The sequence below is a fragment of the Halichoerus grypus genome, chromosome 2 (assembly GCF_964656455.1).
Source record: "Halichoerus grypus chromosome 2, mHalGry1.hap1.1, whole genome shotgun sequence".
NCBI classification, from domain to species: domain Eukaryota; kingdom Metazoa; phylum Chordata; class Mammalia; order Carnivora; family Phocidae; genus Halichoerus; species Halichoerus grypus.
Window position 1 is genome coordinate 140367662 of NC_135713.1, and position 25374 is coordinate 140393035.

General features: G+C 39.7%; 1 protein-coding gene across 1 annotated transcript in view; it reads right to left on the bottom strand.

Annotated features, from left to right (window-relative positions):
* The window catches only part of LVRN (laeverin), a 65928-nt gene that overhangs the window by 10993 nt on the left and 29561 nt on the right, over nt 1-25374 (bottom strand). The window contains exons 5-18 of the mRNA XM_036078970.2: nt 23803-23957; nt 22021-22134; nt 15855-15998; nt 15257-15322; nt 15080-15145; nt 14643-14815; nt 12466-12542; nt 11977-12116; nt 9904-9959; nt 7154-7307; nt 5438-5532; nt 3127-3234; nt 1891-2058; nt 1533-1670 (exon numbers count right to left, since the gene is read on the bottom strand). Coding sequence (XP_035934863.1) covers nt 1533-1670; nt 1891-2058; nt 3127-3234; nt 5438-5532; nt 7154-7307; nt 9904-9959; nt 11977-12116; nt 12466-12542; nt 14643-14815; nt 15080-15145; nt 15257-15322; nt 15855-15998; nt 22021-22134; nt 23803-23957 — 1654 coding nt within the window. The remainder of the gene's footprint in view (nt 1-1532; nt 1671-1890; nt 2059-3126; nt 3235-5437; nt 5533-7153; nt 7308-9903; nt 9960-11976; nt 12117-12465; nt 12543-14642; nt 14816-15079; nt 15146-15256; nt 15323-15854; nt 15999-22020; nt 22135-23802; nt 23958-25374) is intronic.

Below are 25374 nucleotides of genomic sequence, written 5' to 3' on the forward strand. Positions count from 1 at the left end.
CAACTGCTCCTCAATTGTTCCGTAGGAAACAGTCAAGAGCAATAGCTGAAGTGAATGCCCGTGGGCATTACGAACCACAGCAGCAGAAGGACAGGCGGCCTCATGGGCCAGGCAGAGCCAGACCTAGAGGGGGCACGCAGGGACGGGGCTTCTGTGACAAACTCCAGGGAGAGAGAACAGAAACAAAGAGACAACCCTGTGTGCCTGGAATCTCTGAAACCTCAGGGACCAAGGGGACCAATGTCAATAATTTTCATTTCAATCCCAGCTCCCCAGTTCCCAGTGGGACCTAGGAAGGAGGGCATTATCTTTAACGACTTAAGCAAAAATGGAAGACATCATTTATCCCCAAGGTCTTTGGAATCCGAGGAGATTTAAGGAATTCATAAGGCTGCCAGAAGCAATGAACTTAGAATGATAGAATAATTTAACAGTGGACATAAGGTCAATTTTCTCAGTAAGTGTGTTCTGCGATGAGCCAGGAAAATGGTACTATGCAAACAAGCTTTTAGCTACATGTTGTAAATTTCTGATTTAAAAGCACATTTTTTTTGGTGTTTAAAGGAGTTCAATAAATATTTACAAAAGAAAAACTCTGCAGGATTTTGTTTTGTAAGAGAGCCATATTCATATTTTTTTTTAGAGATGGGGGTGCTGCAGTGCATGGAGAGAGAGAGGGAGAGAGAGAGAATCTTAAGCAGCCTCCACGCTCAGCGACACAGGGCTTGATCTCACGACACTGAGATCATGTCCTGAGCCAAACCCAAGAGTCGGATGCTTAATCAACTGAGCCACCCAGGAACCTATATTCACATTCTTAAACATATATATTCTAAATATACTTTCTGTTCCAAAAGAATAAACTTATTTATGAAAGGTACCTTCCAACTTTACAGGTGTTTGGATCTGCTAAGTATCTGCTAACTCTAGCAGATGTGAGTACTTGCAGGACGCATTATTCTAGGCTTTCAGGAATGTATGATTAAGTCATGTGCTAGAAAGACCAGCCATCAAGGGCATGCTGCCTGATTTTTGCATGTCAGTGTACATTTTACCCAACAGGGGGCTATGAAGCAAGCAGATTTAATCTTAAAAGGTAAGAAATATGGAAAGTTCGAGAATATGGAAACCAGATACGTAAAGGGAATCTGACAAATAAGACACAAGCAACAGCCAGACTGACATAGTCATGAACGTTGTTTCTTGAAATATAGTGGTCTACCTCCCAAAATAAGTGAATGGTTGGTGTGCACTCACACCAAAAAAAAAACATGACTTGTTCTACTCTATGTCTCTGATGACAAACTTCTTAGTGCGCAAAGCCGGGAGACAGGTAGGTATAATCCCAGGCAAACCCATTTTCATACAGAAAGCCAAAACTGAGGGTAAGCGATCTTCTCTTCCACAAATGAGACTAAATGCAAGAAAAATCATCACTTCTCTGGTCCGTGCAAAGGACTTTTGTAACCTAGTCAGACTAAGGTTGAACATCTAGCACCAAACCAATGACCAACCTTGCATTCCCTTCTTACCTTTCACTCACAGCTTGCCAGTTGTTGACTAGAAAGTCCTTTGCGATGTACCGGCCCACTTCAGATGCTGCCACAACCTCAATGATATTTGTTTCATTAAAAGCAAAAGGAGATGCAGTAATGGCGTACTCCATATATCTGCAAAAATGCATTTGCAGAAAATAAATGCACAAACGTTATCCAATAGAAAGAGCAAATTTCAACAAGTGGACTTAAAATCCCATATGGTGCTAAGTCAGGAGGGCACAAACAGGTATTCTTTGAGTTCCTATAGTAGCACATGTTCTATTTTTCTCCCTTTGGTCTATTAATTGCATTCCTCCGCCAGGAATTCCAAAGATAAGTTGACCGTAATCACCTGTTAAGTATCCATGGGTCTTTACTGCAGCTCATTGCATAAGCGAGTTGAATCCTTTCTTCTTCCTTTGTTTTATTAGCGTACATATTTAACAGAAAGTCCCATTCTTCCTCACTTCCCAAGGCGATGCCATAACATAAAATTACACTTTTAATCGGAGAAGGTATTCTGTAAGGTAGAACATGCAGTGATATTTCTCATAGTAGTTACGTGATATGTTCATTTAGATGTTATATTTTTAGAAGGATATACCTAGAAAAAATGTTGAGGTCTCAGATGTAATGATCAAAAGTAGGGATCGAGAAAGCCAACTGTGGAAACTGTCATTAGCATTAATATCGTGAGACAAGAACATCAGATTCATTTAGAAACTAAGGAGTTATAAGAAAGAAGGAAATTATAATAGTTCAATCAACATACACTGATAATTCAGCTTGGGCTCATATATATATATATATATTCTAAAGTAATCTCCACACCCAATATGGGGCTTGAACTCACGACCCCGAGATCAAGAGTCAGATGCTCTACCGAGCGAGCCAGCCAGGCGCTCCTTATCTCATGTCTTACGATCACATTTCTTGAGAGTCCACCTGAGGTGATGCATTAGACGTAACACAGTAAAACCAGAAATATAGTCTTCGTCTCAGCTCTCAGAGGGAATGCAAACTCATAGAGAATGAGCTCCTTGGACACACTTATATATAAATCACAATAATAAACCATCGAGGAACAACCGAAATAAGACTCAAGGTATGCACAAATGGGGTGCCTGGGTAGCTCAGTTGGTTGGGTGACTGCCTTCGGCTCAGGTCATGATCCGGGAGTCCCAGGATCAAGCCCCGCCTTGGGCTCCCTGATCAGCAGGGAGTCTGCTTCTCTCTCTGACCCTCCCCCATCTCGTGCTCTCTCTCTCTCTCATTCTCTCTCTCAAATAAATAAATAAAATCTTAAAGAAAAAAAAAAGATACACACAAGTGCTTATTAGGGGACACGCTGACAATTAGCGGCCCAGGGTGACAACACACTGCATAAATTCGAATCCACTGTCATACCCAGACCTACGGTAGACAATGCAAAAGAAAAAAAAAGGGGAGGGGCATTTGAAAAAAATAGGAGACAGACTACCCAAGCAAAAACAAAACAATCACTCCCAGAATGAGAACATCGAAAAGGGAGAGAAATTATTGGTGTTGAAACAGGACAGAACCAAGGGCAATCCAATATGAGTCTTACTCATTCTCTGGATGGTTCGCCCAGTTTTTGAAGAGTTCTCTTGACAGCTGAAGACAGTCTTCAAGGCCCAACCAGCACGCAGTTTCAAAAAGTTTTTCCAGGGCTACTCTTAAAGGAAAGCACAAAGAAAAACATTTTGTTTTGCTACATTTATTTTTTTTCCTACTCCAAGTACGTGTGTTTCATGAGAGGATGGGTATTTTAAAATATCCTTCCAATAACATCGGGGTTTGTGAAAAAATAGCTTTTGTGGATGGCAAACTTATTTAAGGCTCAGAGAAATATTTGCTGAGAGGCTCTCAGGCACCAAATAAACTCCTAAGACTGGTATTTTTTGAAAGTCGGAAATAAATTACTGCCATTCTTCATCTCCCTCAAACACACGAGGGAGTACACACACTCCACATCTGTTATCAATTTAGTTTTCCTCCCTTTCTTACAATAATTGCCTTATGGATAGAAAGAAAAAAGACTTGAGAGTTTTTGATCTAATACCCTCAAAAATGAAGTTCTTTTCTCTATACACGGAAAGGAGAGGGAGGGGTTTCTTTCTCTTTCCTCAATGTGCTTTCCCTTGCTGGAACTTTTGTTTCTTCCTCTGCTCTATTTGGCTATTTATGTTCGTGTCCAGATAAATAAGAGAGGTTTTTGTTTTGTTTTGTTTTGACAGCTGAGCAGCACTACACATTATTGTTCCGAACAAAGTAAGTTCAAAATGAGGGTTCGAGAGGGGAGGGGTGTGGGGGATGGGTTAGCCTGGTGATGGGTATTAAAGAGGGCACGTTCTGCATGGGGCACTGGGTGTTATACGCAAACAATGATCATGGAACACTACATCAAAAACTAATGATGTAATGTATGGTGATTAACAAACAATAAAAAATCAAAATTACATTAAAAAAAAAAAAGAATACGGTGAAGAACAGTAATCAGTCCAGAGAAGCGATGCCTGGAGGTGTGTCTCTCCATACTCCCGACTCTCTCTGACTTGGATTCAGAGGTAAAGGAACTCAAACTGGCCCTAAATTTCCAGAAAATGCAAAAGCCAAATCAGGGTTGCTTCACCCTCCAGTTGCAACCTCAGCCTGGCCTGACCTTCCGATAAGGAGAAGTAGAATGTCCAAGGGTGGAGGGCCTCTGAAAGACAGTTCTGAGCATTCATTTACCCGCTCCCTCCCTCTCCTTCCCCATCCCAAGTTGGACGCAGCAAGACGGGGTTTTCTATGAGTACACAACTCTCCAAGTTTACTCGGAAGACAACTGGCCCCAGGAAGCTAAAAAAAGCAGGTCACTTGAGTCCAATTTAGGGGAGCCAAGGATATGGCTGGCTAACATTTGTGGTGCCTGAGTGAGCACACTTTTGTCCTCCGGTTCACGCACCCAACTCGTCTGCCCACTGACTATCCCGCTAGTCCTCACCGTCTCCCGTCTAAGCGTCTAGTCAACCCCATGTCCTTCCAGTTGCCTGCCCTAGCAAGGAAATATCTCCCCTCTCGGAAGGATACCCTTGACAGAGAATAATCCCATTTTGTCTATTTTGTATTTCTTGTTTGGTCTGATTGATTTCAGCCTGATATTGATTAGAGCTGTAAACATAATCCCTGTACTGTTGTAGATAACAAATTCCCTCCCTAAATCTAGAAGCTCCCCTCATGTCTCCCCTCTCTCCCTACAAATCTTGGGTCACAGGAGGCTGGGGATACTGCAGCCTTATTTTACCTTTCACCCCCTTCCGAGACCATCATGACAACATGCTTACCGCCCTCACCAAACCAATAATATGGAAATCATTTGCAATACTTGCTCATGCTCACACACAAATGACTAAAATATTTCAGGCAACGTCTCTCATCATATTTGTGTAATGAATGGCAGAATTTCTGTCACCAATAACATACGGAAAGGACTTTTTTTCTCTTCTGGCCTCCCTATGCCTTCAATTCATTGGTATAGGCTGGTTTTAAACAGTACAACCCTTCACCAATGGTAGGACACACTCACAACCTCAACCAGGGGCCTAAGATTTGAGAATACAGAGCTATAGATTCCTGTGTGTCCATGCGTGTACTTTGCAGGTAAATTAAGATCCCAAACTACTATTTCCTACTGGGGAACATGTAGCTCACCCATCCCAAAGACGCTGGTCTCAAGGAGCATACAAAATCTCCCAGTTAAATCATAGGTATCGAGGTCTTCCTAATATACATCTGGAAGGCTGCCTCTTAACATGAATCATTTTATTCAATTATAAACTGAATTGAATATAAATTGAATATACATATTCAATATAGAAAAATAAAAAAATACTTACAGGGCTAAATAGTCGTCTTGTAACACTGCCACATTTTCACGAATGACAGTTGAATACATATTCCATATCGAGATAAATCTCTTTAACAGATACTTCTACAAACAATAAGGAAAACCTGCAGTTAGCTATGGCTCACAACACTGAATTTGCCTGTATTTCCGTTTCTCTGAAAAGACAGGAATAGAGGAGTGACAGGTATCTCCTGAGAAGTTGTCTTTGTTACTAAACGTGTAACTGGTTGATTTTGTAGCCTCTCTACATTCAGGTTCCTCATTGGTACAATGGAATTGCTGAGAATACCAATATTACAGTTTGGTGAGGACAAAACAATATTACATATGTGAATATGCACTGCGGAACATAGGAACTCAATAAATCTTAGCTCTTATTACCATTTCACATCACCTGGAATATTTTCAGGTGTGTTCAAGATAGAGAAAGAAACATAAAATTTTAAAACCATTAAAATTTCTACCTTAACATTCCCATGCTTCGTATCTACACCTCCAAGAAAAATTGGGACAACTGATTTATGCTTTGGACAATTTTAAGCCTTGAGTCTGAAAAAAATTTTCAATTGAGCTCTCAGCTGGGTGAATAGCAAGGTTATGAAAGTTATCCATTTACAATACATCCCCAAGCACGAAATAGATGTTATTCATTGACATTCATTAAAAACAAATCCTAGGGCACCTGGGTGGCTCAGTTGGTTAAGCGTCTGCCTTCAGCTCATGACATGATCTCAGGGTCCTGGGATCGAGCCCCGCATCGGGCTCCACTCAGCAGGGAACCTGCTTCTCCCTCTCCCTCCGCCCCTCCCTGCTTGTGCACACTCTCTCTCTCAAATAAAAAATAAAAACAAATCCTAGTTTTTACTTCTTTACCCAGAACCAGGCATCAGAGTTTATCAATGAGCCACCTTGATCCCACAGTTAAGTGCCTTCTTTTCTGGGTCACCGTCCCCCCATGCAAGGACGTTTCCACCAGCTCTTTGGACAGCAGAGGAAAGAAAGTCTGGACCCGTGAGGTATTTGTGATCTCGCCTTCCAACTGCCCCAGAAGCTTGCTTGGAATGATCATCTGGCCCACTTTCTGATGTGTTTCTGGTCCCTAGCTCTCCAAAGGGCTGCTCCCTAACTGTTGCTTTGGTTTGCCCTGAGCCATCTTCCTTAGGATCACTGTTTAAGATCTAATAATGGAAGTTTTCTCCTTTTCTATTGTTTCAGTTATGATGGTGTGTCATTGCTTGATGAATTCCCATTTTCCTCTCTCACTTGCCAGCAGCAAAAGCAGCTTTAAAATGTTTACTTTTTCTGGAACATGCCTCTCTGGTGAAGTGCTAGTCCTGTAGTTCAGAGTATTTCAATGATGAATATAGGGTTGTTAAAAGTCTTTCTGTTGGACTAACAATCTTTTAGGAGAATAGTTGCTATCAGAGAAAAGGCATACCATTTCCATCCACTTCTGGGTTCTTAGGGCACACTGTCACTTCACCAAGAACTAGAGGCCTTTCCAAGCTTCTCTCATACTCATCTCCTAGACCACGTCTATGACTAAAGTATGACTAAGAGTAACCAGTCATTCCTAAGAAAATTAATATATATTTGGAACTCATAGACTATGACTTGGGGGAAGAGGTGTTTCACAGATGCTGTCTAGTTATGGAAAGAGGGAGAGAGGACTTTTTCTAAACCACACAACAAAGAAGGAAATTACCTTTAATAATGGGTACATATCATAGCTGTTCGCATCAAAAACAAGATCCTTGGTTACCAGGTTCACCAAGACCGCGTACCATACTATGATTTCATCTTCTTCAGCAAGGTACTTGGTTAAATCAAGGGCTGTTTCAATCTCAATATAATTGTTTCTGTTTGGTTCAAAAAAATACACACTCAAAAAACCTCCACTCGCTAAGTAATTTGCACACTTTCCATATTTGTCCCATGCTTCGACGCCTGACTTTAATAAAGTATGTGAAATCAAGAAGCTAGAGGTCCCAGCTCCTTGATAAGGTAGGAGCCAAGCAATGCTGACAGACCCTCCATTACAATTTGGTACATTCAAGTGCCCCAATTTTTGGAGACTAGAGGAAAATCCAGGCCAACTCTTGGACTGCTCAGCGGGCAAAAGAATATTTGTGCATTTCGTACGCATTCTTATGAGATTATAATTTCCTTTCAACAAGTATTGATTAGAAGTCATTATCTAATGCTCTGCCAGATACTCACAGGAACACAAACTAGTGTGTAGGACACAACTCTTGCCTACCATTGGGAATCTTATTCTTTCAGGGAGAAGCTGAGACTTAGGCATAAGAAGCTGTTAATGAGTCCGAGAAAAGGCAATGAATATAATAAAAGTAGCAAAGAAGGAAAACCCATGTGTGTGATGGAAAAGTCAGGGAAGGCCTCCTGGGAGGAGGAAAGTGAGAAGGGCAGTGAAGCCTGGGTAAGATGGAAATGGAGAGAGAGAAAGAGGAAGGCTGCTTATGACAAAGAAGATAAAGCGGGAATCTGTGTGATGAGCAGACCAAGCAACCGAGGTGCAGGATTTCTTCAGTGTGGAGTTGAGAGGTGGAAGCTGGGAAATAAGGTGGATCAACACTGTAATGAGCCTTGAATGTCAGGATGAAGAGTTTACATGGAGTAGGAAGGTGTTTAAACAACACGGGGTGACATCACGAAGTAGATGCTGAAAAATTTTATAGCCACTGTGCTGAAGAAGACAGAATGGAATTTAAAGGAACTGAAGGCTGGAAGCTAACATAACAGGCTAAGTAAAAGATGAGGGGTGCTTGGCTTAGCATGGAAGCAGGGAAGGTGGTAAGTAAGGGGGAGAATCCAAAAGACATCCTCAAGAAAGAAGAGATAAGACAGTTGGCAAATGGCAGATGGAGAGAGAGAGAGAGGAGTCAAGGATGTCTCTGATGTTTCAAGTTTGGGTGATGGGAAGAATCGTGGCACTCTGACAGAGAGAAATTGATAGCAGGAGCAATTCAGAGACAGAACGAAAGTCCACTGTGTAAGGTCCTGAGTTTAAATGATCACAGGATATGCAGAAGGCAGGAGGGGACAGGTGGAGATGTAGACTTAGAAGTCATGAACATATCCCTTCACAAAGCTTTACTGAGTGGCCTATATCTGCTGGGCACTGTACGTGCCCATAATAAAATGATCCCTAAAACCATAAGAATGCATGAGCCGTCCCAAGGAAAGAGAAAAGAAAATGATAGAACCATGATTGGTCTGAAGGGAGCACGGAGAAAAATCAGACACAAGGGGGGAACTGGGTTTGTGTCTCAGAGTCTCCAGAAACCAAGAGAAGTTTCCCGGAGGATACGGTCAACAGTCTCAGAGTCATGGCGCTCCTAGAGAGGGGTTTCAGCAAAGCAGCGGGTGAGGAAATGTGCTGCAGGTCATAGAGGGAAAAGTGGTAGAGAAATGAAGGATAAAATAAACAGACATTCATTCAAGAAAGAGGACAGGCCAAAGACAGAGAGAACACACTGGATAATTTATTATATACACTCCTTAATTTTACTGTCTGAAAGTTTAAATTTTGGACACATATGAATTTATCTGGATGAATAAATGTATTGAATAAATGTAATAGAAATAAAATCTGTATTTCTGTAGTACACTAAAACATAGGCCATATCTCATTAAAATTATACCTATAGCCATCACCCTAGGGTAAAAAAAATCACTTCAAAATCTCAATTGATAGTCTATTTTTTTTTTGATATGTCAGCTATTTCCTTAACTTATAATATCACAGAAAAATATGAATGCATCTACAACCTTCCTAAATGTATCCCTTTTGATATTTAACAGCCTTTACAAATGCAAGCCCAAATCACTTGTGTTTTCCCCTGAGTTTTTCTTCCTGATGGAAATTTAAAAAATAAAAATTCTAATACTTTCTGTGATAATCCTCCAAATATTTAAACACGATAACGTTTTCCTAGGCACATCTTCTCTACTGCATCGTTTTTAAAACTTCTCCTTTAAAAGAGGGGACAGGTGGAGATGTAGACTTAGAAGTCTTTTAAAACGCCGACTTACATTTTCATCTTGTAAAACTGAAACTTGGTCCCCATTAAACACTAACTCCCCCAAACTCCCCCCTCCCACCTGCCCCCGGCAACCACCCTTCCCTTTTGTCTCTAGGATTCTGACTACTCCAAGGAACTCATATAGGCGGAATCATATAGTATTTATCTTTTTTGTGACTGGCTTCCTTCATTTAGCCCAATGCCCTCAAAGTACATCCACGGTGATGTCCATCCCAGCAACTTCTATGTTCTAAAATTCCACTGTACCCATGGAACTTGATCCTAATCCGAATAAGCTGGGCCCTGTATATACTGAAGAAGCAATTTCACTGCACGGTGATCAGGCTGTAAGGTTTTATTACATTCTCAAGGTATACTTAAAAGCCAGCAGCGAAGACAACATACTCACTTAGACAAGGAAAAGGCATCGTCAATCAGCTGCAGCCTGTGGATAACAGGAATGGCCTGCAAATTAGATCCAAATTTGGGCAGGAAAAAATGAGAACATTTCTTAGCCATAAAATAATTCTGCAAAATCATAACAGTGTTTCAAGATCAGGGTCGCTTACGAAGCCCTTTTACGTGAATTGTCTCACGCACAGGGAAATGGTGATCACTGAGGATAGTCCCCATGATTTATTTATTATACATCTGGTTTTGATAAATGATCCCTCTGGACATCAATCATAAGTCTTTCATCTGGCAGAGAGTTTTGCCAAAAAACTCCCTGAAAAACATGGCATGGTGAAAACAAAAATGGGAAGCCACATTTAAAAGGCTCTCCAGGATAGAGAGTGTATGTTCAATTGCATTACACAGTCCAAATAGCTGTCAGGAGAATTTTTGGCACGGGAAGCCTTAAGTATGTATTATTTAGCACTATTTTGGTAATACTGATGTCCTCTGAGCGGTGTCCGTCTTGTCAAGATTTTACTAATTTGATCCAATGCCACCAACAGAGCGCTTGGAATCACAGAAAGTCAGGGGTCCATTGCCAACCCAATTGCTTAAGGTTGGGCTTGAGCCCCTTGGCATGGACAGGCCACAGGACTCTGTCTCAGCTAGAGGGGCCTCAGGGGCCCAGAGCCTCCTATCCCCTTCCTTCAACACCTCACGCATTTTCATGGGTTTGGTCCCAGAAAATCCATCTTCACAACACTCGCTTTGAGCTTCTCAGCAAGCCAGACTTCAACCTTTCCTTGGTCTCATTTCTTTTCTGGCAGTAATAACACTTCCATTTTCGAAATTAATATTAATAACAGACACGCTGTTTTATTTGCTCCCCAATTATGTAGTAGAAATAACTGACCTCAGTTTTTCAATAAGTAAGTCTACAATGGTTTCCAGAAATTATTGCTAGAATGGCATCCCTTGCTTGCATGGCTTACAGTGCCCTTAGAAACCAATAAGAGGGTAGCTACTCTGAAAAAGATTCGAAAATAAAGTGTTATGATATGTGGATTTTGGAGCCTTATTCAAAAGCCTCCTAATATATTTTTTTAATTACTGAATATGTTCTGGTAGGGAATTGTGTCCCGCCTCTGTTAAACATGATACACGTATCACCTGACTAATCTTCACAATTCTTTATTTAACGTTGGTCTATTAAAACATCATTAGATGGATGGGAAAACCGAGGCATGAACACAAGTCTACCAGACGCAGAAGCCAAGCTCTGGACCGATATACTGAAGGTCATCTTCTGCTAGAGAGGTCGCTGCGTGTTTCAGAGAACTCTCGAAGACAGGGACACCAAAGACATCTTTTAGTTCAATGCTCTAGCTTGAAGAATGGTGTCTCAGTGAACTAACTGCCCGTGGTTTTGGGGCAGAGCCAACTCTAGAGACTCTGACACCAGCATCTATCTCCACCAATGGAGATTTGGTGTAATTCAACCAATCAAAATTTGACTGACCAGAGCTAGCCAACATTTTAATATTTATATAAGGGAAAATGACTTATGTTTGGTGGTAAAGTGGTACTAGAGTCTATTAATATTTTGTAAACTAAATTCTCTGAGGGAGAGTAAGAATATAATTTTTTTTAAAAAATTAACACTTTCTAGCATAGACTGGGTACCCGTTAAGGGCTTAGAAACTGTAAGCATATGTTTACCTACATTGTCTCTAGTCCTCATGATAAGTAACAAAGCTGTATTGTTCCTATTTAAAGTGAAGAGATGGAAACAGAACATTTAAGTAACTTGTCTGAGATCACAAAACTAATGGTTAATTGGAAAAGGTATTCTGATTTTTACCTAGAAAGGTAAAATGGCTGAAAAAAATGATATTAATGTTCAAAAGCCCAATACATTGAACCTAATCTGCCCTTTCTAAGAATGAGGGAAAAAATCCAGTATGGCTTGGGGTTAGAGAAGGACAGAGTCTCTTCTCACCAGAGGGGTTTATGAAAGCTTGACTCTACAAGACTTAAGAGTGCATTATTAATGATATTTAATAATACATATAAAAAGCAACCTTACCTTAGGATCTTTTTCAAGCTGTTGATTTAGCTTCTTCCAACCTAATGTATCATAGTTAACTCTGTAATATCCAGTCATATTCAAATTTAGAATCACCCAGTCATGATCATAAGCTGAAACTTGCATTTCGGGGAATATTTCTACAAAGGGATATGGGAAAAGTGTGAAATGGTACATCTAAAAAAATTTTCCAGTATATGCTTATACTATATCCTCTTAATCCTCAACAATAAACCCAATGCATCCAACAAAAAGTAAAGGATTTCTAAAATATATACTGATCTTACCATATAATTGTATTTTTTTCACATATAATGGCTTTTGATTTGAAACTTTTCTTTAAAGCTCTCTATGTTAAATAATATTTTAGTTTTAAGCAAGATAGCTTTTCAAAGGCTATACATTTCAACATTTTATTCTCTGCCTTTATATATGTGTGTAATATATATTCATGCATATATGTGAAGATATTTTATAAATCTTACTTACTGCTGCTTTTATCTAGCCAGACTAGAGACTGTGTAATTCCATTTTTTATCCAAAGAATAGGTACAATCCATGTGTCACTTATTAGGAAGAAACCAAAAATTCAGTTAATTTTCATACATAAGATATAAACTCTGAGCCCATATTAACTGAGATGATAAAATGACAGGACTCAAATTCTTTGGTCATTCTCTCTGGATAGGCAAGGGTTTGCTCTTAGGATTATTCACTGTTGTTTTTTTTTTTAAAGATTTTATTTATTTATTTGAAAGAGAAAGAGAGAGGGAGAGAAAGAGCACAAGGGTGTGGTGAGGGGCAGACAGAGAAGCAGGATCCCGGCTGAGCAGGGATCCCGATGCGGACTCGATCCCAGGACCCTGGGATCACGACCTGAGCCAGGTACTTAACCGACTGAGCCACCCAGGGGCTCTTCACTGTTGTTTTTATAAGCTGTTTTTTCTTTGGCCATTTGTTTATTCTCTATTAGCCTGTCTTCCTCTTTACTTTTTCTTATAACTTAAGGTGGCTACTAAGACAATCTTGTATCTGAATTCCTTCCTTCCTTCCTTCCTTCCTTCCCTCCCTCCTTCCTTCCCTTGTTTCTTTCAATTTTTCTTTCTTTCAATCTATCTTCCTTCCTTCCTCCCTTCCTTCCTTCCTTCCTCCCTTCCTTCCTTCCTTTCTGTATCTGAAACTCTCAAGACCTGTTTATATTAAATTATAGCCACTTGGCCTCACTCAGGGGTTGTTCAATGTTGCAGACAGACCCAAACCCATCCGTGCCAAGAGAGGCAAAGAGTAATTTCAGAAGAAAAAGCTTGACAAACATTTTAAAATGCTTTTCTGCCTCAAGCTTTCTCCCCATCTGAAAAGCGTTCAGCATGGATCAGCCAGATTATTCATATTTACTGAATGCCAACATTCTTCTCACATTGGTGGACGTGACCTGGAGGAAGGAGATGACCACAGGAGGACATTAGTCATCTGAAGAGTCACACTTCCTTGGGGTTTGGACAGGACTTGTGATCTTGCTCAAATGCTCACAAGTCTGGTTTCTTAAAGACTTTGAATGAGGGTCTGTGTTGATCTAACAGCTAAGGCACACATCTTCTCAAAAGTCACGGAATCGTGATGAGCACATGGTGTTGTATGCAAGCGTTGAATCACTACACCATACACTTGAAACTAACAGAACACTGGATGTTAACTAACTGGAATTAAAATAAAAACTTAAAAAAAAGTCACAGAAGAGCAGAGTGAGTAGGGACATTCAGTTCTGTTCTTCTTCCCTGGGGTTTTAAAGAAAGAGCAGGATGACCTCCATATTTGGGTGATAGTATTTGAAAATTACTCCCTCATTTACACTGATACTTAACCACAGTGAGATGTGAACAACAAAACGATATCCAAGACACTTGAACATCGTCTGACAAGTTAAGAAAGGGAAGGGAAGAAGAGAGGAAGTGATGAACACTAGCTTTATACTCAGTTTTTCATTTCCTTTTGACAACAATCCCCTGGGATAGACGTTGCTGCATTTACTTTACAGATAAGGCACTAAAACTCAGAGATTTTATATCAGACTTGCCGAAGGTTTGAATTTTGGTGAGGCTGATATTTAAACCCAGGTATAAGGGAATCTAAAGGCCATAATTCTAATAGTATAGGCATGGCTATCAATACACACATACGTGCATGTGTGGACATGTGCGGAACTATTCCTCAAGGACCAGGGACCATTCAGTTCCATTTCTAGGGGAAAAAAAAGACGACCTTGCAGCCGGATCCCCTTTTCTCTTACTTAACGTGAGGCCATCCTGGGTTCTATTTGACTGCCTCTCACCCAGAATCCTGAGTAATTCATTACTTCTGTCTGAAGGACAAAGAGGATACATAACCCTCACAGTTTTGTTTGCTGGCATCATGCTAAATGCCGGGGGTAGGGCACTGCCTTGAACCCCTCAATGCAAGTCTCTGGCCTCGCTCAGGACATCAGGGGTTCCACCTCATCCTAGCACCCCAGGAACACCCCTCGCAGAGCACAAAGATGCCATCCCAGAGCCCCACTGCAGAAGAGTGGTACTCAGCCTGGTGTTAGGCTTCCTCACCCGCAGGCTGCTTTCCATTTGGTCGGAGCTCAACCCCAAGGAAGGTGAAGGCAGAGGAGCAAATGCACCTACTTGTGGGTTAGGAGAGTCTCATTTTTAACCTTTCCAAGATAAAATGGCTCTTGTCTGATGGCACCAGTGGATACATTTAAGGTGATAACTGGAAAACCACTCTGGAGGGTCCAACTGTCCATTATGCTTTTTACTGTCGCTGGCAAAAGAATTTTATTCTGGTCATCGATGACCTGTTTTAAAAAAATCATCACAAGAGCAGATATTTACCATCAAAATCTTTTCAGGTAACAATCTCCCAAAAGAAACTACATGGCTGGCTATTCTATTCTTCATTTATACAGTAATCCTCAGTGGGTGATATTCAGGACCAAATTCAGAACTCTGCTCAACTCTCTATGTGAATGCTTCCTTAGTTTATTCATTCATTCATTCATTCACTCACTCAGTCAGTCATTCATTCATTGAACACACATATCAGGAAGTAGGACAATTACCATTTGAAAATGCCTCCATAAATCATCTTGCTCAGCATTTGAGTAAGAAAATGTCTTCAAATATGACTGTAAAAAATAGAGAAGTTAAAAAGAATGGAAAAGTTAAGGTTAAAATAAATAACATGCCCAAAACAATTTATGTTTCCTGCCTTCTAGGTAACAATTTTGTAAACTCACCTTGAGTGCACTGAGAAATAAATTCTCATTCAGGAAGCTAGAAAGCATTCGGGCCAAAGATGCTCCCTAAGACAAGAAACAGTCCATTGTTTGAGCAAATTCAGTATATAAATACTGACACATTCTATTTTGATAAGCAAATTCTGGGTTTTTCTCCCGATTGTATTGCGTACTTCAGTTGAATGTTTGGGTTATCCCCAAATATGCTGATAAAATAGTAGACTGTCACTAACTAATAGGTGAAAGGTGAACAAATGTTCTTCATATAAATAATTCAGGATACACAAAATATTTTAAGCTGAGATATTTACATGTTAAGGATAAATTTCTACCAAACAGAAGGGTTCACCTTAGAAGTAGCAAGTTGCCTCAGTGTTTTTATAATTATGGATGGTACTGAGCCCCTAATATGGACTTGAATAATATTTGCTAGATGATGATAGATTTAACCACATTTTCTGAAATCCATTTGCTAAATAAAATTACGATTATTTGCATCAAAGTTTGTATAGTATATATTAGTCTATTATTTTAGAATCCATTTTATGTACCTTACTGCAAGAGTGCAAAACAAAAGGAAATATAGAACTGATTTTACCTTGTTGTAAGTAAACAAGTCAAAGAGCTCATTTATTTCACTGGTTTCTGTGAAATTTTCCACCTTCAAGGACACAGCTCTAGACACCAGGGCGTGATCTTCACTGAGGACATTATGTAAAATGTTAGAAAAAAAGATCTCATTCTAAAAGGAAAAGATTGAGCAACATTAATTCTTCGGTGTCACAGAAGCACAAAATTCAAATACTTTCAAAAATACTTTCAGAAGGGGGTGGGGGGATGGTTGGCCTGGTGATGGGTATTAAAGAGGGCACGTATTGAATGGAACACAGGGTGTTACACGCAAACAATGAATCATGGAACACTACATCAAAAACTAACGATGTAATGTATGGGGATTAACATAACATAATAAAATTAAATTTAAAAAAATACTTTCAAAAACTGACACTGAAGAGGGGAAAAATTCATTCAGATGTGCTCTGTGAGCTGCCATATGCCAAATAAGGATTCCTTGAATAACAAAACTCTAAGATACTTTCCTTCCCATTTAATACCCTTTTTATTTCCATTTTTAAAAACCCCATTACAGAAGTCAACATGTTTTCCAAGAGAGCTATCTACATTTCCCCAAAGGAGGTTCCCAATCACACAGACAAGACCCTCTAGGCAATAGCATCTCTAGGTGGTTTTAATCCTCTAGAATTGTACTGGTAATTTTATTCGTAACCCCTTAAAATGGGTCAGTCTCTCTTCAGTGAACATTTACAGACCAAAACGCACCAGATTTACAAATTCGATGATGATGTCATAACTTGTAATTGGAAATAAATCCATGGGCTGGATACTACAGTTTCTAGATCATGCATTATGAGAAGGCAATTTATTATATTCGAATAAGTACAGAACTCTCCAGAAAACTAGACCTCTCTCAGACAGAGGACAAGGGCCATTTCTTTTTCGAAGGAAAGATAGAAGAAAGACCAACGTACAACCAAAGAGGTGTGGGACATGGCAGAGCCAAAGAAAGGATAGTGGCAAAGAAACAGCACAGATAGCTGGCTCCCACCCTGCAGAGGTGGGCAAGCCCCCTCATAATCCACAAGCAGCCTCACCTCCCTAGCGGCTATCTCTGGGGCCCCTAAGTTGACTCCTTCAAATTCTGCCCACTTCCACTGGCCAACGTTCCAACCAACCCTCTCCTCTTAGCATATTATTTTCAACTCATTAACACATTGATTAGGCTACTGTCAAACTCAGCTCTTCCAGAAATGAGACAGCCTGCCATTTAGAGCAATATATCTCAAACTTTAATGCAAATAAGGATCCCCTGGGGATTTGATTGCTTCATACGTGAATGCAGTTGGTCTGGGTTGGGGTCTGTATTTCTAATCAATTACCTGATGATGCTGATTGCTAGTGTGACAATCCCGCTTTGAGTAGCTAGGAGTTAGAGGAGACATTTGTGTAAGTCTGATCTTACTCATTCAGTATAGGTTTTATTAGTTTAACACTCAAGCATTCTTGAGAGTGTCTCACAGTTGACCCACGTGTCCTCGAAGTACAACGTGGAAAACAGAGGAAATAAAAAGCACCCATAATCCTACACTCCAAGATAGTCACCATTAGGATGTCAGTACTGTTCTTTCCAATCTCTTTCCCTAAGTATTTATTTATTCACATGGACGTAAAAACTTTTGTCCTGCTTAATTATTATGACATTCGTTTAAAAATTCTGTTACCTCATCTTCATAACTATCCCTAAAAATGGCTACTGCATTATAAATGAAACATACATAATCTGGAAGGAAACAAGCCAAAACTTAATAGTGATGAACACAGTGTGGTCAAATCACATATGACTTCCTTCTTCCCAAAGTAGAGCAGATAACACTTCTGTAAAAGCAAAACATTAAAACAAATAAATGCATGGTTGCAGAAGGGCCCACTGAGTCAATGAACCATAACTGACTTCATCATTTCCCTATTAGCTAGACATTTAAATTGCTTCCAGCTTTTTAGTGTTTTAAACAATATCTTAACGAACACCTTTATGCATAGCCTTTTGCATATTTTGTGAATTCCCTCCCTCCCTCTCAGAATGGATAGTCTGTCTTCTGTCTGCCTGGTGTAAGATCTTCTATCATCTTCTTGGTATCTCTCTCATCACACAAGTTAACTGTGATGAATGGGGCAAACACCTTCTCCTCAGCATCCCCACATCTTTCTCCTCTGGGCCTCCCATGAGGTGACTCTCGTCCCAGCCTGTTCCAATCCTGCGGGAGGGAAACACTTACACAAAAAGTGATGTTAGAGTTTTAAAAAATCGTATTTGGCCACTGAATACAGTGATTGGGGAAACTGAGTCTGTATACCCAGCATTACTTTCTTCCTGCAAGCTGCAGGAGTCTAGAAAGACCTCCTCATGTTAACTCTATTATTATCCTAAGAAATATAACAGTATTTATTATAATAAATTTACATGGAATATCACTGTGGTTAAAAGCACAGGCTTTGAGGCGCCTGGGTGGCTCAGTCGGTTAAGCATCTGCCTTCAGCTCAGGTCATGATGCCGGGGTCCTGGGATGGAGTCCTGCATTGGGCTCCCTGCTCAGCGGGGAGTCTGCTTCTCCCTCTCCCACTCCCCCTGCTTGTGCCGTCTCTCTCTCTCTCTGACAAATAAACAAATAAAATCTTAAAAAAAAAAACAAACACACAGGCTTTGGAGTTGAGCCACCTGGGTGTGAATCCTACCTTACCCTCTTTAGACTTGTGTTACTCATAAAAGGAAACCAACTTTAGCTCTCTGAAACCCGGTTTCTCCATCTAGAAATGGAGGAAACAACACTGTCCTCCTTGGGTTATTTTCAGGACTAAATTAATTTACATAAATGTCTTAGCACAGTGCCTGGCAAATAGGACCTGTTCAAGAAGGTTTAGCCACTTGCAATTACTTTTCATCATCATCATCATTATTATTTCCTTAGAGTTGTTTCAGTATTGAATCAGATAATGTAAACAATACTCTATAAACACATGAGCACTTGGTAAATAGTAGTTGTCATGATATTATGTAGTAGATAACAATGCATTGAATGACTGCATGAAACTTTACAAATGAGAAACTGAAGCTCAGAGGTATTCAACTTACAATGATTCTTATTTTTTTAAAGATTTTATTTATTTATTTGAGAGAGAGAACACAAGTAGGCAGACAGGCAGAAGGAGAAGCAGGCTCCCCACTGAGCAGGGAGCCCGATGCAGGGCTCGATCCCAGGACCCCGGGATCATAACCTGAGCCGAAGGCAGATGCTTAACCGACAGAGCTACCTAGGTGCCCCACTTAAAATGATCCTAAAACCAGAGTAGGATCTCACTGGCTGCACAGCTCCCATGTGCCTTTCCCTCCACCAAGACTGCTGCTTCCTCAGCCCAAGCATAGGAAGAGAGACAGAAAAGTTGGGGGGGGGGCAGCAACAGAGTTGGGTCAAACCACTGGTCCCCAGCGTTTTCTGAATCTGTGACCATGACCCAGTCATAACACGTTTTAATGACTTTCAGCTGAAATTAGACCAAGAAAGAAAAGATGGAAATCTGTTTCTGCATATGGCTCTGTGATTCTCTTCCCCAATGTCAATTAAATGACCAGGTTAAAAGGAAACCAAAGCTCTTGATCTCTCAAAGATCATTGAACTAAGGCTTTCAACTTCTAAAAATCAAAGCTCATGGCAATTGCCTCAAGCGACAGGATCTGATATTCTTTTGCCAAGGGTTATATTCACTCAGCTCCACAGACACTGAGAAATGTAGACTCACAACAGAGTGATTAAGGGGGCACCTGGGTGGCTCAGTCGGTGAAGCATCTGCCTTCGGCTCAGGTCGTGATCCCAGGCTCCTGGGATTGAGCCCCGGTCGGGCTCCCTGCTCAGCGGGGAGTCTGCTTCTCCCTCTCCCTGTGTGTGTGCTCTCTCACTCTCTCTCAAATAAATAAATAAAATCTTAAAAAAAAATAAAGAGCAATTAAGAAACCAATGATTAAAAGAGGTTAATCTTATCATCTTTGTTTCAAAAACACTAGTAATATATCTTCATCAAATTTTCCCAGATTATGACAATACCTTAGCCAATTTCAGTTGCATTAAGAGGTAACTGATTGATGTTAATGATATATTCTATTCAATTAAGAAAATAAAGGGTGAATCTAATTGTTTCATGGGGATGGAACTGCTTTTCTTATTGAATCCAAGCAGAGTTAATTGGGGATGCAACCAAATGCTTTCATAAACAGTTATCGGTGACATGAACCATGCATAGGTTCTATCTTATAAAAGAGAGATACAAACAATTTTATAGCTACAGAGTATATGGAAAGGACTTTTGAAGACAATGAAACTTTACTCTACATATATAAAGTTTATATAAATGAAGAGAGTCATATAATGAACTCCCACACACCTCCTATTAGCTCTTGGGGGACAAGAACACTGCCATGTGTTTTCTCTGTGGAGCACATTTGGGTGAAGGTGTAACTGTGGAGTTAGAGACATCTGGAACTGAATCTCATCTCCGACATAGAGTAGCCGTGAGACCTTGAACAGCTTACTTAATGCTCCTGTGCCTATTTCCTCAACTAGAAAATAGAGTGACAACTACACTCAGATGATTGTTTTGGGAATTGAGTAAGATGATGTACGTACAAAACTCAAACTACCTGGGACTTACGTCCTAAGTGCTCAGAGAATAGGAAATGCAGTATTATTGTTGTTATTATGGTCATTACCTTCGTCATCAGACTAGCCCTGGCCAACTGGGTTATAATCACAGTTCTGTCCCCATCACGCAAATGACTTCGGCAAGTCACCTAACCATCCGGGACTTCAGTCTCCTTATCTAGGTAAAGATGCCCAACCCAGGGGAGGCAGAGTGGCTGGACTGCAGGGTGGTTGGTGATCTATACCAACTCTGCAAAGCATAGGGTGGGTCGCATGGAACAGGGATATGAAGAGGCTGAGACCTCAGTGCTTCCCACAAACTGCGATGTCACGAACATGTAAAAAAAAGGGGGATTTTTCGAGAAAGTTTCTGAGGGGTCAAGTTAGGTTTGCCAACTGTGTGATTCCACCAAATAATCAATAAAACCCAAATATCATCTATCTACCATCTCCATCCTTTCCTAAAAAGGGGAAATTTTATTGCCAATAGAATAGGAAAAACATCTTCTTAGGATCTCCTTCAAAGTGGGCGGTATTACTTTTCACCTGTAATAAAGATCTGGCCAGTGGAGATCAGTCTTTCAAATATCAATATAGTGAGTGAGGATGGGGAAAGAAGAAAAGAGGCGAAGAACCAAGCTTGGAAACACCAGGAGGTGGGATGAGGGACAGGCCAGTCAGGAGCAGCAGGATGAGCAGGCTTGAGCGTCAGAAAGGTGGAGGGAGGCAGGGACAGAGTGAAAGCAAGGACCTCGGGCTTGCTATCAAGAAGTGAGGTACATGTTAAAGAATGATATTACATCTAAAGATTTAAATATCTAAATCAAATAAAAGCAATTCCGTTTTATCATGACATTCTGAAAGCACTACCTAATTAATCTACATAATTGACCAGAAATAGAACTTACAGTTGAAACCATCAGATTTGCATATTCATGAATTTATATTTTCAGTTTACTATTTATTCAAAACAGCAAAATGGGATCAGCTACAATATATGTGATACCAGTTACACAGCTGATCTATACAATATTTTATAATCTATAATATAGCATATTACTTATCATTAAAGTCATAGGCTACTGATTACAGTGGCTTTAAAATTGAGTCTAGTGAAAATGACCTAAAATCTAACAGTAGGGAAAGATAATAGGCATATACCTTATAAGGTGATAAAATAAAATATTAGGCAACTCTTAAAAATCTTGTTTTCAAAAATGATTTAATGATTTGCAGAAATGCTCTTGATATAATATGAAGTACAGAAGACATTACACGTATCTGTGTAAAAAAGTAATTCCCACTTCTATGTATATTTACAATGAGTAAAAGCCTGGAAAAAGAAAACATAAAAAAGATAACACTGGTCATCTCTGGTATCACAGGTAATCTAATATTCCTTCCATTTTTCTGTATTTTACACATTTGAAACAACAAAATACATTAGTTTCATAATTAGGAGAAACAATAAGTAAATGTAACAGACATACTTACTCTTGGGAATTTAGGATTGAAGTAGTTAATTACTCCAAATTCAAAATAAGATGCAAAACCCTCTTTGAGCCAGATATCGTTCCACCAATTCATGGTAACCAAATTTCCAAACCACTTTTGGAGATGGGAGAAAAAAGAGCTTTCTTAAATTTAATTTTAGGAATATTTATTGTAATTGCATGTTAAATACATAGAAGGTCAAAGACGTAATGAAACTATATTTCCCTCAATAACAGAACTGGAAAACAGGACCCCAAAAAACATGTTGTGGTTTTAACATGAAGAGGTATCAGTCATGCACTTCCTTAAAATAAGTATTTCACATCCAATGATTGAAAGCAATTTTTGTTTTAAAACTGTCATGTTCAAAGATAAAGGTAAGCTAGAGTAGCATGTCTGAAACTGTCCACTTCCCTAAGAGTTATGTTAATCTAAATAAGGCAAAAGTCTGGAATATTCACCCAACACCTACTAATTACAGCATCTTAGACTCTAAATAGACTACATCAAAATTTTGCGGTAAGCAGTTGTGTTGTCTTAAGAACATGTTTTGATCTGCCCCATGTCCAAGTCACTCATATGTTCTGCTATAATTATTTTCTATTGAGCTTAACAGAAACAAAGTGTCAAATGGACGATGAATGGAATCAGGAAAGAAAAACACAATAATTTCTAACACCAACTAATCTGTACCCTAGTATTTAATCAAATTCTTGCAATAGCTGTCATGCATTAATAGCTAGCAGCCTGTCTTTCAGAACAATGTGCTGCTTGAGCAATCATAAAAAAGTGGCATTTGGGGTGACTGACCGAAACTTGTCAAAATTTGTGTTGACTATGCAACAAAGTGTTATTCTATCCCAATAGATCATTCTTTCCCAAAACTTCTTGTGGATCTACATAACAAGAAGATAACAATTTCCTTGTTTAGATAATTTCTTTCTGGACAAATTTGTATTAATGGAGTCAAGGTCAAAAAGCAGACGGGAGAACCTCCATCAAACACATAACTAAGCTTCTAAGATCACATTGTAAAAGCACAGATCTAATGAAATAAATTGTTGTTTACAACACCTCTGGGTATGTGGCTTGAGGATTAATGATTGCTCATCTCACTGACACCTTAACCAATTGCCTATATCCCCCTTGAGCCCCTCTTCAGACAAAGCAAAAACAAAGTTCAAACAATCTACTGATGAAATGTGGATATCTTGGGCGCCTGGGTGACTCAGTTGGTTAAGCGACTGCCTTCGGCTCGGGTCATGATCCTGGAGTCCCGAGATCGAGTCCTGCATCGGGCTCCCTGCTTGGCAGGGAGTTTGCTTCTCCCTCTGACCCTCCTCCCTCTCATGCTCTCTGTCTCTCATTCTCTCTCTCTCTCAAATAAATAAATAAAATCTTTAAAAAAAAAAAAGAAAGAAATGTGGATATCTTTCAGTGACCTTTTTGAATATTCCTTATTTTAAGGTGGAATGAAAACAAATAATCATAGCTCTGGTTGGCTTACTTTCCCTGAAGAGGGCTCCCTGGAGTGAAGTTTACTTTTGGATGCAAATATCTGAACTCTGAAGGGCCTGGGAGGTCTCATCGCTATGATCCATCACCAATAGTTCAAATTCACACAAGATCTGATAACATAATCTTTCTTTCACTGTCCCACTTCTTGAATAATTTTTTAAAATTTGGTGTACCATAGAGGTTTTATTTTGTTTTTTGCTATCCTTGGTAGAACAGCTGGAGAATATCTTCACGTGAAATAAGAAAGAACATTTTACCACATGCCTGATGTCCGATCTCGTGGGAGAGAATGAAGGAGATCACAGCCTTTTTGTCTGTTACTTGATCATTTGGTTGCATCAACAATAATGACTCATCAAATATCAACAATCCCCAATTTTCCATTGCACTGTTGTCAAAAGTAGGCAAGGCAATTATATCTAAGTGGATTTAAATGGAGGGAAAAATGAAATCATCTCTTCCAAAAAGTTTGAGATTTCCAGCTATAACGGTCTCAAAATGAAATCATAAAGTTACTAAAAGAAAATACAAATGAATATTTATAATGTGAGGGGAGAGAAGATGAATACCAAAGACAGAAGCCAGAAAATAAATGGTTCTGATTGTCTGAAAATCAAATACTTTTGAAAAAGGACCTGTACAGAGAAATCGTAAAACTTCACCATAAAAAAATGAACTTTACAAAATGGGCAACAACCAATCTAAAGAGACATTTCATTGCATAAGATAGGCAAATACGCATATGAAAAGATGATCTATATCCTGTGTCACTGGAAAATTGGCAAATTAAAATAATGAGACACAACTATACACCCATTAGGATGGTTTAAATCCAAAACACACTACCAAATGCTGCAGAAGATATGGAGGAGCGGCAGGAACTCTCACTCATTGCTGGTGGGAAGGCAAAATGCTATAGCCACATTGGAAGACAGTTTGCCAGTTTCTTATAAAATTAAATAAAGGCTGGCCGTATAGTCTAGCAATTGAGCAATTGAAGTTATTTGCCCAAATGAGTTGAAAACTTAAGTCCACACAAAAATTGGCACAAGAATGTTTATAGCAGTTTTATTTTTTTTAAAAGATTTTATTTATTTATTTATTTGAGAGAAAGAGAGCATGTGCATGAGCAGGGGGAGGGGCAGAGGGAGAGAGAGAGAGCAGCAGACTCGCCGCTGAGCTGGGAGCCTGACTCCGCTTGCGGCTCGATCCCAGGACCCTGGGATCATGACCTGAGCTGAAGGCAGACGCTTAACTGTCTGAGCCACCCAGGTGCCCTATAGCAGCTTTATTTGTAATTGCAAATAAAAAAAAAATCGGAAACAACGAAGATGTCTTTCCATAGCTGAATGGATACACAAATTGCTGTACATCCATACAATAGAGTGTTATTCAGCGATAAAAAGAAACGAGCTATCCAACTATGAGAGGACAAGAAGGAACTTTAAATGCAGGTTGCTAAGTGAAAAGAAGCCAGTGAGGACAAGCCACACATGGTATGATTCCAACTATGTAACATGATGCAGAAGGTAAAACCAGAGAGACAGTAAAAAAATTGGTGGTTATCAGGACTCTGGGGAGAAGGGGGGCAATGAGCACAGGGGATTTTTATGACAGTGTAACTACTCTGCATGATACTGTAATTTTGGATACATGTCATTCTACATTTGTCAAAACTCACAGAATGTATAGCACCCAGAGTGAAACCTAACATACATTATGGGCTTTATTTAACAATATTGTATCAATATTCGTTCATCAATTCTAACAAATGTAACACTCTAATGCAAGATATTTACAGTAGCAGAAAGTGTGTGGGGGAAAGGGCAACGGGGA